Genomic DNA, 14,390 nt, shown 5'->3' on the forward strand with positions numbered 1-14,390 from the left:
AAATAGAACTAGAAAATAAGCTCTGCAAGAGTGGAGACATTGTCTGACTTGATCATTATATCCTCAGCTTCCAGAATAGAGTTGGCACATAATATTTGTTTAATGAATACATTTGAATACTATGAAAGTAAACATGTTACACTTTAATCAACATTTAACAACTTATTTATTAGGAGTTTCTGATAGTACCAAAGTTAATACTTTGCTTTTTTTTTTCCTTAAAAACAAAATGGAGTATGGTTTGGTGGAAAGAGTCTGGAAATAAACAAAGAAAATCGACTGAATTTATTATGATAAAATGGATTTTTGTGCTGGCACAGTAGTTGGTTGTCCGTGTGGTACCAGAGAAAGGGGCTGCTAAAAGTTCCCACTCTACAAAATATCTCTCCCACCAGATTGGCAGAACTCCGAAAATGTATATTAGTAGAGATTTGTTTCTTGGCTTAAGGTATTCTTATTTTCATGAGATCTCTTTTAAAATTCAAATTTTTAAGAAAGAGCCATATGCATCCTTGTGGAGAATTAGTTTAACCGACTATATCACCAGTTCCTTCACAAGGTCCGGGGAAATAAGACACAGGGAGGGAGGAGGCGGGCCCAGGCGGTTCTGCCCGGGGCTTTGTCTCCTGCGGGTGAGGGTGGAGGGGTGTGTACACTGGGGAGGGTAGTACATCCGAATGCACTTTGGGGTTCACAAGTGGGTTAACGCTGAGCTTGAGAAGCAGAGTGCAGTAGGGAAGGTACTGGGGAAAAAATGACCTCTGTCAAAATTCCGTCTAATGTCAGTCAAACTGTTAAAGATAAGAAGTGCGGTGCAGAAAGTGTAAAAGCAGTTCCCTACTTCCTTTCATTCCTAAAATCATGTACAAAAGATGACTTACAGGTTTTAAGGAGGGTTTTGTTCTCAGAGAGACAACAAATTATGGAGGCCTAAATTGAACTTTATCTTTTAGACAAAATCTCTAATGAAATATTCTAGATGTTTTTTAATTTTGTTCTTTCACAATTAATCCCACAGTCAGCTTAAAGCCAATGAATGTCCAAAGATGAGTTTAGTTTCACCTTTTCCATCTGCCTAATAATTTCCATCTTTTCCCAAATGTGTTTATGAGACTTCCAGTTTTTATCTTCAGTATTTCCTTTCCCATTCTTTTTTATAAAAGGGGTGAATGTAATAAAATATTGCATAGTTGTACAAACGTTGCTTTGCTAAATAAGATGGCTGTACTGATGACACTGTGCCCTTCTATGGCTTCCCACTGCACTCAGAAAAGACCCTTCCTGTGGAGTCAAGGCCTTGAGTGGTCTCCTGCCTACCCCTCAGCCTTATTTCCCACCACCCTCCCCTCAGCCTTATTTCTGACCACTCTCTCCTTAGCCTTATTTCACCCCACTCTCCCCACAGCCTTGTTTCACCCCACTCTCCCCCTCAGCCTTATTTCCCACCACTCTCCCCACAGCCTTATTTCCGACCACTCTCTCCTTAGCCTTATTTCACCCCACTCTCCTCTCAGCCTTATTTCACCCCACTCTCCTCTCAGCCTTATTTCACCCCACTCTCCTCTCAGCCTTATTTCACCCCACTTTCCCCGTCGGCCTTATTTCACCCTACTCTCCCCTCAGCCTTATTCCCACCACTCTCTCTCTTCTTCATGACACTTTGGGTGTGCTGACGTTCTCTCTGTTCCTCAGCTGTTCCAGGTTCTTTCCTGCTGGAGAGTTTTTTTCACATATTATTTCCTAAGCTCTGAATATTCCTCCTTTTCGCCGTGACCTAGACCTTCGAGTCCAAGCTTAAAGTCAACTCCCCAGTGAGGCTCTCTGAGACCACCCTGTTTAAATCCCCTTCCCATTTCTTTCTTTCTTATTAATAGACTTTCGTTTTTAGAATAGTTTTAGATTTAAAGAAAAATTGAGCTGGATAGTACAGAGAATTCTTAGATAGCCCCTTCACAGTTTCCCCTATTATTAACATCTTATTAGAGGGGTACATTTGTTTCAATTAATGAACCAATATTGATATATTAATTCTAACTAAAGTCCATATTTTATTCAGATTTTGTTAGTTTTTATCTGCTATCCTTTTTCTGTTCCATGGCCCCATTCAGGATACCACATTACAGTTTGTCATGTCTCCTTGGGTTCCTCTTGGCTGTGACAGATTTTCCAGACTTTCACTGTTTTTGATGACCGTGACCATTTGTGCAGTACTGGCTAGGTATTTTCTAGGATGCTTCTCTAATGGCATTTGTTTGATTTTTTTTCTCATGGTTAGACTGGGTAATGGGTTTGAGATGAAGGTCACACAGGTAATGTGCCATTTTCATCACATCATATTAAGGGTATATCCTGTCATCATGATTTATGACTGTTGATGTTGACCTTGATCACCTGGCTGAAGTAATGATTGTCAGATTTCTCTACTGTAAAGTTACTCCTTTTCCCCCCCATTTCTATACTGTCCTCTTTGGAAGGAAGTCACTAGGCACAGTGAATACCTAAGGAGTGTGGAGTTATGTTCCCTCTCCTTTAGGGTGGAGCATCTACATGAGTTATTTAGAATTCTTCTGCGTGGGAGATTTGTTTCTTCTCCATTTATTAATATATTCAATCATTTACTCATATTGTGGACTCATGAATGTTTATTTTATACTTTGGGTTATAATACAATACTATTGTATTTATTTTGTCACTCCAGTTCTTCCAGCTTTGGCCACTGGGAGCTCTTTCAGTTGACCCCTGTGTCTCTTTGACCTTGTCTCATCAATGTAGGCATTATTTATTTTTGAGTACCTTCTTATTTTCTGGCACTACAAGATGCTCCAGGATCATCTTGTATATTTCGTGCCCCAGATCTAGAATCAGCCATTTCTCCAAGGAGCCCTGGTTCGTTTTATTGGAGAAAAACATTAGAGACCAAGATCTGGGCGCTAGGTGTGCTCATTGCTACTGGGGTGTTTCCCATTTACTTTTATTAGAGCACCCTGATTTTCTCATTCACAGCATAAATTATACAGTATATTATTTGTTTGCTTTTTTATTTATTGTTTGTCTCCCTACCTATAGAGAGGTCAGATACCATGCTTCACCCACAGTGCCTGATGCCTAGCTGGCCCTCAAGAAACATTTGTTGAAGGAATGAATGAGTGAATTAATACTGCCTGGAAAGCAGGACTTTCATCAGAGAGCTTGAGTGTTTATTCAACAGCTGTTTAAAGCCAAACTTTAATATATAACTGGTGGTTCAGACTTTAGGGGTTTCAATGTATAAAGTATTAAAGAAAGGTCAGGCTGGTTAAAAGCTGATCATAATGAAATTGAGAATTCCCTTTGTATATACACATTACTTACAAATTCATTGATTGTGTTGGTGTTTATATTCTAATTCTCTAGTCAACTTGTTAATTAGCTTCATGATCAGAAAAGGCATTTATGAATTCTAGGTGAGTATTGCTCTCTGTAGGTGAGATAGCTGGATAGTGAAATGCATTTTTATTTTCTGGTAGATACAGTAAAGACACAGTTGTTTCTCAGGTCAGCACCTCCCACCCTCCCCCCCCCCCGCCCCCACCCCAGCTGTGGGCAAAGAAGTACAAATAGAGGCACAATAAATGTGCTAATTACTTTTTTTCTGTTAAAGGTAACATTTGGGAACAAAATTAGAGGCGTGACATGGTAAAGCACAGAGGGCTGGCACAGGCCGGGAGGGGCTGCGGCAGGCGCTGGGTGGGATGTTTACACAAGAACTCTGAGTGCAAGGGTCAGAAGCAGAAGGATCTCAAGCTTCTGGTCATCAGCATGGGAGAGGGAAGCCCTGGGAGAACACCGTGTCCTTATGGTGCAGAACCCAGACACGGACAATGCTGGGAGTCTGCACACTCAGTGTGGAACCTTCTGGGGGTGCCTGCCTGCAAAGAGCGGGGCCCCAGTTCATCCAAGGGGCTCAGGAAAACGCCTTCATTGAAGGAAAGGGGAGAGGGGGCATACTGGGTTCAGAGGCCTGGGCACAAGGGAGGTAGGGCTCATTTGCCAGAACTGGAGTCCGTGGTGGGAGCAAGGGAGAAGGGCATGATGCCAGGACTGGGCCCACTGCAAGGCAGACTTGAGGTTCAGCTCTGAAGTGGGCTGGCACCCCTTAGTTGTCTCCTGTCATTAACCAGGCTTGGGGCAGGTTGAGACTGCAGGGGCTCTGGGTCTGGGGTTGGGTAGGTTGGTTATGTGACCCCAGCCCTAAGTAGAGAGGAAATGCTGGGCCTGCTCGGGGGTGTTTGGTTACTGTTTGACCTTTCACTCTGGCAGAATTACTTCTGTGAGGAAATTATTCTAAGGTCACTTTTGGTTGCATACTGAGTCAGCCAGCAAGACTCGCCCCTGGCCTGTGGCTCAAAGGTTGGCTCCTGTGCCACATAGATACCTGTGTTCCACCAGCCCCAGCAGACTGTTGGGTTGCCCTGGGCTCTGCTCCTTTGTGCCTTGGGCCATGCTGCTGCCCTCCGGTTCCCTTCCTGGACTCCTCTGAGGAGAGGGCGAGTGACTTCTACACTACAGTCAGGGATTCTGTCCCTTAGGAGTCCTCTCCCCTGCCTCAGATCCGCCTCTTCCCTCCAGGGCCAGACCTGGTACAGTTAACCCTTCCTATTCCTGCTGTGCCTGGCTTTTCCAGCTTCTGAAATCTGGGCAAGGAAGGCGCTGTGGCTTCCCCTGGAAGATTTCCTGGAAATCCTAGTTTGAGGCCACTTCTTTCCAGTGACAGAAAATCGGCCTTTGTTTATTTCCTGTCTTGTGTTAAAGAAACATCCAGAGTTGGCAGTGTTGCAGGTCAACTCATTTACCCCTGAGCCATGCATCTTGTTGGAAAACACAGAGTGTCTCTTTACTTTTTAATTCAGTGGTTCTCAAACTTGAGGCTGCACAAGAATTTAAATAGTCGAGTCCAGGGCCCCACCCTGGGGAAGTCTGACTCTGCAGATCTGAAGCAGATTTAGGTCACCTTGATTCTAAGCAGGAGTTGAGAACTCAAATGCCTGCAGGGGCTGGTGGTGACTGTAATTGCAAAAGCTACTTGGTGCTAAGCTGCCTGTCTTGTGGCCACAATAGCACCTGCCCAGTTACTGTGCCTTTTTAGATACTTTGCTGGCCAAACCCTGTACATGCCTGAGGCCATATTTGCAATTGGTCTTCTAATGTTTCTGGAAAGCATTAGGTTTAGGGAGTTGAAGAGTAATTATTGGTTGGAACAGCAAGAGGAAGGGACTTATTTACTGAATGCTCACTGTGTGCCAAGCACTGTACTTTTATATACAGCATCTCATTAAATTCTAAGAAAACTGGACAGAATAGATATTAATATCTTAATTATGGATGAGGAAACTGATGCTCAGAGAGGTTCATAACGTAACTTGCTAACGTTTCCACAGGTGGTGAGTAGCAGAGCTAGGGTCCAGGTCAGCCTGACTTCAAGGCCAGTGTCCATCCCATTGGAACCTGTCGCTGCCTTCTATTCCATGCTGCCTCTCCAAGGAAAGGAAACATGCAGCCCAACTCCAGCATGTGAGCTCCTAGTGGTCTGTGAGCCACTCACAGGCAGGCTCTTGTGTTGGGAGGCGGATAAGAACACAGATTGTGGCATCTGACAGCCTGAATGGGAATCCAGGTCCTGCCACTTCTTAGCAATGTGATGCTGGACATGTCACTTAACTTTCTTGGACCTTGTTACATTATCTATAAATTGAGGATATTATCTACCTCATGAGATTGCTATAGGGATTAAATGAGTTACTCTATAAAACTTAGTGCCTGGTATATCGTGACCACTGTTGGAGTATTAGCTGCTGTTATGATTGTTACTACTACTGCTACTATGGATCTTTATACCCTTATTGCTTGGCAGCATGACGTTTGGCCTACTGTTGGGGCTTAGGGAATGTTGGTGAATGCATATATCCCACTTGACTCTTCCATGGTGATTCCTCTTTTCTTCCATTTCCCCTCAACCTTCTGCCATCTTTTCCCACCTCTCTTTTCTGTTTATTCTCTTGCTTCCTAAGCCACAAAAGTTATCTCCTTCCCCTGCTTTGGATGTCTATGTCTTCAGGCTGTGTCTGCATGAGAGGATTTTAAGGGTGGTTATGGGAAGACACATGCAGTTGGATGAGCATCTGTCTGTATCTTCTGTGTTTGTGTTTCTGTGGGTGGGCATATCTATAAGGGAATGAATATTTGCATGAATTTGCATGTTGGGGTGAGATTTTGCATTTTTGGGGTATGTCTTGAATAATGAGAATGTATAATTGCTGATATGTTTTCAAGTGTCTTATATGGAGGGGTGTTTGTACTGCCTTTGAAATGGGAGCTAGTCAGGTTAGGGTTTTAGGGAGGTATACTGAGTGAAGGAGAAAGTTGGTAGTGAAACCAACCCTTTTCCTTACCTCCCCCTCCGCTTCCTCCCAGTTTTCTAACAGGAGTGCATCTGAGGGAGTGGGAGGATGGACTGTGGTACAGAGGAGGTAAGGCTGGAGCGATAGGCGTGAGAGGCAGACAGGGAAGCCTTGTAAGTCATATTTAGCAACTTGACATTTTTCAGAAAAATCTAGAAAGGAGGGATGTGGTAAGATATTTGCATTTTAAAAAGAATAATGCAACGTGGAGGATGGATTTGAGGGGTTCAAGTATGGAGGCTAGGAGACCAGTTAGAAGACTATTGTGGAAATCAAGGCTGTGATGGAAGCAATGGAGAGGAAGGGACATGTTTATGAGATAAAATTAGCAGGACTTGGAGACTAGTTGGACACTGGGGTGAAGGAGAGCGAGTCCTTAAGGTGGCCTTATTCTCCGCTTGGGAGAATGAGTGCACGATGCTGCCATCAGCTGAGAGAGAATACAGGTGGAGAAACAGTTTGGGGCAGAGTGGGAGAGGGATTGAGCTGAGGACACACTGAGTTTGGGGTATCCATAGGACCTCCACTTCCAGGTGTTAAGCTGCTGGATATGTAAGTCTGAATTTTAGAGGAGAAACCTCTGCTTATAGATGGTCGTTGAAGTCATGGGTGAAGATGAAGCTGCCCAAGAGAACACACAGAATGGAAGAGATGAGAACAGTATTAGCTTCCTATTGTTGCTGTACCAAATTACTACAAACTTAGTGGATTAAAACAACACGAATTTATTATCTTATAGTATTGGAAGTCAGAAGTCTGAAATGGGTCTTATGAGACTAAAATCAAGGTGTCTGCAGAGCTGCATTCCTTCTGGAGACTCTAGGAGAGAGTCTGTTCCTTGCCCTTTCCACCCTCTAGAGGCTGCCGCATTTATTGGCTTGTGTCCACGTCACTCTTACCTCTGCTTTCGTCGTCATATGTTCTCTGACTTTGACCCCCCTGCCTCCCTTTCGTAAGGATCCCGATAATTACATGGGGCCCATCTGGATAATTTAGGATAAGCTCCCCTTTGCAGATCCTTAACTTAATCACATCTACAAAGTCCCTTTTGCCATGGAAGGTGACATATTCATGAGTTCCAGGCACTGGGATGTGGACATCTTTGGGAGGGCCATTATTCTGTTGATAAGGCCCTAAGACAGAACTCCATGGTTTGCTGACATTCAAAGTGCAGACGGAGGAAGAGGACTGTGCAAAGGAGGCAGAGAAGTTGTAGTAGGGAGAACTAGGAGACCTTGGCCTTGAGATCATTAGAGGTGAGAGGAGATGGTAGAGGAATTCAAGAGAGGGAATGATTGCTTCTGTCAAATGCACTAGGTTCTGTAGGATAAAGACAAAAAAGTGTCCACTGGGGGCCAGCCCCATGGCTGAGTGGTTAAGTTCACATGCTCTGCTTTGGTGGCCCAAGGTTTCACTGCTTTGGATCCTGAGCACGGAACTAGTACCACTCATCAAGCCATGCTGAAGCAGCATCCCACATAGCAGAGCCAGAAGGATCTACAAATAGACTATATGTACTGGGGGGCTTTGGGGAGAAGAAGAGGAAAAAAAAAAAAAAAAGGGGCCGGCCTGGTGGCCTAGCAGTTAGGTGTGCACGTTCTGCTTCGGTGGCCCGGGGGTCGCCGGTTCGGATCCCCGGTGCAGACATGGCACAGTTTGGCAAGCCGTGCTATAGCAGGCGTCCCACATATAAAGTAGAGGAAGATGGGCACGGATGTTATCTCAGGGCTAGTCTCCCTCAGCAAGAGGAGGAGGATTGGCAGCAGTTAGCTCAGGGCTAATCTTCCTCAAAAAAAAAAAAAAAAGGAAAGAAAATGTCCATTGGACTTGACAATCAAGAAGCACTTCATGCTTTCAACAAGTATTTATCAAGCATTTACTTTGTACCAGGCACTATCCTAAGTCTGGAGAATGCAGCAGTGATGGAGGCGCAGTCCCTGCTTACATCCCAGTGGCAGACGACAGGCAATAAGTCAACAAAAAGTAAACAAATCACATAGTTATAGAAGCTATGTAAGGAGTCAAATTAGGAAACGTGAAAGAGAATGGGAAGACCTCTGAAGAGGTGACATCTAAACGTGTATCTGAATGACAAGAAGAACATGTCATTGAATGCTGGAGGTGGCATTCCAGGCACTGGAAGCAGCCAGTGAAAAAACCCTCACTGGTGGGTCCTCACTTCTAGAGACAGGCGCTCAGTGTGGCTGTGGCGTGAGGGTGGGGAGGAGGCACTGGAGGATGAGGTTGGAAAGACTGTGCAGGTCATGGCTTTGCGCTTTGAATGCCAGGTAAGGAATTTAGATTTTGATCCAAGATTTTGTTGTAGGGGGTCAGGAGTGAGACAGGGACCCTTTTGCTGCTGCGGCCGCAGCCATGAGTATGCTCAGGCTTCAGAAGAGACTTGCCTCCAGTGTCCTCCGCTGTGGCAAAAAGAAGGTCTGGCTGGACCCCAATGAGACCAATGAAATCGCCAATGCCAACTCCCGTCAGCAGATCCGGAAGCTGATCAAAGATGGCCTGATCATCCGGAAGCCTGTGACTGTCCATTCCCGGGCTCGATGCCGGAAAAACACCTTGGCCCGCCGGAAGGGCAGGCATATGGGCATCGGTAAGCGAAAGGGTACTGCCAATGCTCGAATGCCAGAGAAGGTAACCTGGATGAGGAGGATGAGAATCCTGCGCCGGCTGCTTAGAAGATACCGTGAATCTAAGAAGATTGACCGCCACATGTATCACAGCCTGTACCTGAAAGTGAAGGGTAATGTGTTCAAAAACAAGCGGATTCTCATGGAACACATCCACAAGCTGAAGGCAGACAAGGCTCGCAAGAAGCTTCTGGCGGACCAGGCTGAGGCCCGCAGGTCTAAGACCAAGGAAGCACGCAAGCGCCGCGAAGAGCGGCTCCAGGCCAAGAAAGAGGAAATCATCAAGACTCTCTCCAAGGAGGAAGAGACCAAGAAATAAAGCCTCCCCCTTTCTTGTCTGTACATAGTGGCCTCGACAGTTCGGTAGATCAACCATTCAATAAAACAAGCCTGTGTCTGCCTAAAAAAAAAAAAAAAAAAAAAAAGAGTGAGACAGGGAGACTAGTAAGAGGCAATTGCAATTGCAGTGGGAGGTGCTGATGGCTTAGACTGGGATTATGGTAGTTGTCATGGGTTGAATTATGTCCCCCAAAAGACACGTTTCAGTCCTAACCCCTGGTACCTGTGAATATGAGCTTAGTTGGAAATTGGGTCTTTGTGGATATAATCAGGTTAAAATGAGACCACGATTAGGGAGGGCCCTAACCCAATATCACTGATGTCCTTATAAGAAGGGGGAATTTGAGACAGAGACACAGGGAGAATGCCATGTGACAGTGAAGGCAGGGATTGGAGTGACGTAGCTGCAAGCCAAGGAATACCAGGGCCGCCACCAGGAGCTAGGAGGAGGCAAGGAAGGATTCTCTTCTACAGGGTTCAGAGGAAGCATGGCCCTGCCGACACACTGATTTCAGACTTCCAGCCTCTGGAACTAATGAGATGACAAATTTTGTTGTTTGAAGTCACCCACTTTGTGGTAGTGTGCTATGGCAGCCTTAGGAAACTGACACGTAGTAGAGATGGGGAGAGGTGGTTTGGAGGGACATCTGACAGGATTGCTGATGGACTAAACGTTGAATCTGAGGGAAAGGGAGCAACTGAGGGCAAACTAGATTTGTGGCCTGAGCAACTAGGAGGCTGATGATTCTCTTTCCTGAGATTGGAAAGATTATGACTGGAGCAAGTTTGGGGAGCACAATCAAAACTTGAGTATGTGAATCAGAAGCTGAGCTGGAGGTATAGATTTGAAGGTCATTAGCATATAGATGGCATTGAAATAATGAGAGTAAATGAAGTCAACCAGGGAGAGGAAGTTTCAGGCAACCCTGAATGGCCTTGAAAATTCCTAATGTGGAGAAGAAGTCTTTTCCAACGTCAAACATTCTTGACTTTTTATGGGTTCCTGTGGAGATGTGTGCTATTCCCCCAAATCTACAGAGGTTATGTTAAAAGTGTACTTTTTTACCCAGTTTGGTTTGAAAACCTAGCCAAAATATTTTGAAGCTCCTTCCATCAAGAGGTAGAGTCTATTATTCCCTCCAAACTCCTCCCCCCTAAAAATAATTGTCTCGGTCTTGGGATTTGCTTTGACTGATGAATGTGGCGGAAGTGATGTTGAGCAAATTCCTGAGCCTGGCCTCCAGAGGTCTTGTAATTTCTGACTTTGCCCTCTTGGACCACTGCTGTTGCCATGTAAGGAAGCCTGGGCTCTACTATTGATGATGAGAGAGTTGTTTGACTGCAACCGAGTGAGTGAGTCCAAGTGAGACCAGCAGTAGAACCACCTAGTCAGCCCACAGAACTGGGGGAAATAGTGCATTGTTGTTATTTTAAGCCACAAAGTTTTGGACTGGTTGGTTACACAAAGGGATACACTTGACATGGAGCTCGTACCCACCTAGGTAGGTTACTATGGAGAGGAAGAGCTGTATGCTATTCAGGGTCATGGAAATAAATCAGGATTTAATCTAGACACATGATTAAATGGAAATCCAAAAGGTCATGGAATAATACATCACTCATGAAATGATAAAATACAGAAGGTGCATTTCAGATACCAAATGGCATTCATTAAATAATTCCTTCAACAAATATTTAAGGGTCTGTTCTCTACAGTATTCCTGGGAGGGTGGTAAGTGAGGGGTACAGAGGTGAATGGGATGAACACTCAAAATACTGTCACTGACTTCATGGCGTTTATCTCTGAGGGTGGAGCATCACTGTGTGCTAGGAATGGCCATGGAGATATGAAATGTGGTTAACTATCATGATGGCCGTCATTGATTGGCCTCTCACTGGGTCCTGTGCACTTTATATTTATTATCTTATTTAGACCTCACCACAACCCTACATAGTGGGGATTTTCTTCTCCATTCTATAGATGAAGAAACTGGACCTTGTAAAGGATGAGAAGCGTGGCCAGGATTACATGGCTGGAGGGGGTGGATGTACTACCAAATTGTGTCTGACTCTTAAGTTTATACTCTTTCCACCAGGGTGTCTTAATTTCCCATGAATCCCTCACCTGACTCGAAAGCAGGTTGTAGGGCAGGATTGTAGGTGGGGCTTAGGGTATCCTGTGGTCAGACGGAGTTCCTCTCTGGGCTGGCATTTCGCATTGGGAGGATTGATGCTGGTGAAAGTCACTGTTGGGATATAGCCCCCACTTTTCTCTCTGCACAAGGAGAGTCAGGATCCCAGTAGGGAGGGAAAGGCTGAATGAACCCACACTATCGCAATTTTAATTTGTGAAATCTTGAAAGACACCACCTCTCTCCCCAAATAGACTTTAATGGGGAGGGTTACCCTCTCCAGGACATTGTCTCCTTGTGCTGGATTCATGGCACAGCCATGTGTGGTGGGTTAGCAGCAAGGAGGAGGACCACTTTCAGAATCAGTGCCTCTTGCCTCTCAGGTCCCTCCTGGCTGTGCTGGCTGCATCCTGCAGGCTCCATAGTTTGGGCATGGCAGCCAAGTTCCATCAGCAGAGCTAGGACATGGTGTCACAGCCATTGGACAGTATGCTACAGTGAGGGTGTGAACTAAGATGTAAAGATGGCTTGTATGTCACTTGACTCTTAAGGAGAAGGGGTTCATGGCCAGGGAGTCATCCTGTGCTGAAAGGAAGGGCATTGTGTGGAGTTGGAAGGAGCCCGTGACAGCTACCGTCCTGAGAGCCAGGCTGATAAGAGGGCACAAGCAGAGAAAAGTTTCCATGCAGGGAGGCAAACTCAGCATCTTAGGATGGGATACAGGCAGACAGGGCCACATCCTAGGAGGTCAGGGATGACTCTCAGTCCTGGGGCCTCCACCCTGCTGTGGGCTGCTCTCTGCAGGGAGGCCCTTCTTGGTGGCTCAGGGCACCGTCTCTGGAAGAGCGGGCCTCAGGATTCTGACAAGTCATGCCAGCTTGGCTTGCAGACTTCACAAAGTGGAGGTTGCCCCAAAGACAATTGCCTCTTTTTGCTTCTTGGCATTCCCTTAGACTCTAGGTCCTGCGAGTCCTGTGACTTGAGGGCAGAGGGTGACCATTTTGCGCTCCTACCCCTCTGGACCAGGCTCTGTCCTGACTGGGGTCCTTAGAAAGATTGGAATTAAAAAAAAAAAAAAAAGGCCTGAGGTGGTCTTGCTCCGTGGTGGCTGCAAGCACTGTGGCCGTAGGAGCTAGAACATCACTGAGGGCAAAGTGAGGAAACGGGGACCCACCAGTCCAGTGGCTCAGTGGAGGACCTCCAACCAGAGGGGCTGTCTCTCCTTGGACAGTACCTGCAGCTAGGCAGGTTCTGTTAGACCCCAGTGGAGTCCAAAGCCAAACCTTAAAATGTTCTTTTCTCTTTAAAGTAATAGTTCCTGTTCATTTTCTCTAATAATGGTAGCTGACACTTGCCAGACATTTTCTGTGCGCCAGGAATTGTGCTAAGCACTTCACAGAGATTATTTTATTTGCCTCTCACAACACCGTGAGGCAGACACTACCAGAACCCCTTTTGTACAGATGGTGAAACGGAGGTGCAGAGAATGCAGACAACTTGTCCTAAGGCTGGTAAGTCGTGAATCCCAGAATTAAACCAAGGCTGGAGCGCTTAGCTGTGCTGCCTCCAGCTGGCCAAGAAAAAGCATGCTGGGGGGAAAATTTGCAAAACATAAGAGAAAAGCAAATCATCTGTGGTCTCACCATCCACAGATAACCAGTGTTAACATTTTTTTTTCCACGCACATAAGTATATTGTTTTAAAAAATGGAGATACTGCACCCATAGACTTATAGACTGCTTTTTTTTCACTCTGCGTTATATTTTGAACATTTTCCAATATTAACTATGTTTCAACGCCTTGATTTTTAGTGGCTGCAAAATATTATATAGGAATCTATAATTTAGTTTAAAAGATATCTCCCTATTAGTGGAACTTTCAGTGGTTTATAAATCTTGTTCTTATAAATAATGCTGTGGCTTGCAACTTTGTTTATGCATCTTTGCATATATCTCAGAAGACTGCCTGAGGATAAATTCTTACAAGTGGCATTTCTGCATCAAAAGGCATGTACATTTTAAAGGCTTTTGGTATTATTGCAAAAAAGCCACTTTCTGGAAGGTTTGTAATAATTTCCTTTCCCACCAGCAGAGTGTGGAGCACCTACTTCTTCACAACTACCAACACTGGATATTTCATTATTTTTAAACTTTGTAAAATTCCTCAGGTGAAAAATGACATCTTTCTCTGATTGCTAATGACCTTGGACACTATTGGTATGTATATCAGCCACTGGCAGTTCCACTGTGAATTGCTTTTATTTTTATTAGAATATTTATATTTTTATTACTGATTTGGATGAGCTCTTTATATATCAAGGTATGAAACGAACCTTTTGTCATATGTTGTAGATATTTTTTGCCATTTGTCATGTACTTTTATATTTTGTTTACAGTGATTTTAAAAGAAATTTTAAATTTCTAGGTAGTCAAATCTACTTTTGGTTCTGTGCTGGTTGATACAGAGCTGCACTGAAAAACATTGATTCTTGTACTCATTTTTAAGTCATTCATTTGACAACTATTTATTGGTGCCTATGCTATACCTGGCCCTTTCTAGGCACTGGGGATCCATAAGCAAGAGGGACCAGTTTCCCACTTCTATGGACCTTTTCCTTCCGTCTGAAATTTATTTTCCCATACAGTGAGAGGAGCGGTTCTAAGAAGACTGCAACACCTTGAAAGATGATGGGGTTAATAGATTCAGCTATGATGCTCCCTGTGGCTCCAGCTCAAGAAGAAACGTCCTCCTGGGAAATCAGCAGGAACTCTTTTAAACAGATCAACTCTGAATTATGGAGGGATTATCCAGGTTAAATCTTGCCTTCATGCTTTTTG

The 14,390-nt window shown here is 44.8% G+C and overlaps 2 protein-coding genes across 2 annotated transcripts in view; both read left to right on the plus strand.

Annotated features, from left to right (window-relative positions):
• TMEM178B (transmembrane protein 178B) overlaps positions 1–14,390 on the plus strand; it is a 332,665-nt gene that overhangs the window by 50,706 nt on the left and 267,569 nt on the right. The gene's annotated exons all lie outside the window — the stretch shown is intronic.
• LOC103555279 (large ribosomal subunit protein eL19) lies at positions 8,772–9,455 on the plus strand. The gene has a single exon (XM_008526722.2). The coding sequence runs from the start codon at positions 8,811–8,813 to the stop codon at positions 9,399–9,401; it is 591 nt and encodes a 196-aa protein (XP_008524944.1). The 5' UTR covers positions 8,772–8,810; the 3' UTR covers positions 9,402–9,455.

The sequence above is a fragment of the Equus przewalskii genome, chromosome 4, assembly GCF_037783145.1.
Source record: "Equus przewalskii isolate Varuska chromosome 4, EquPr2, whole genome shotgun sequence".
Taxonomy (NCBI): Eukaryota; Metazoa; Chordata; class Mammalia; order Perissodactyla; family Equidae; genus Equus; species Equus przewalskii.

Excerpts from the sequence above, each read along its gene's own strand:
- LOC103555279 (XM_008526722.2), top strand. The coding sequence starts at position 8,811 with ATGAGTATGCTCAGGCTTCAGAAGAGACTTGCCTCCAGTGTCCTCCGC.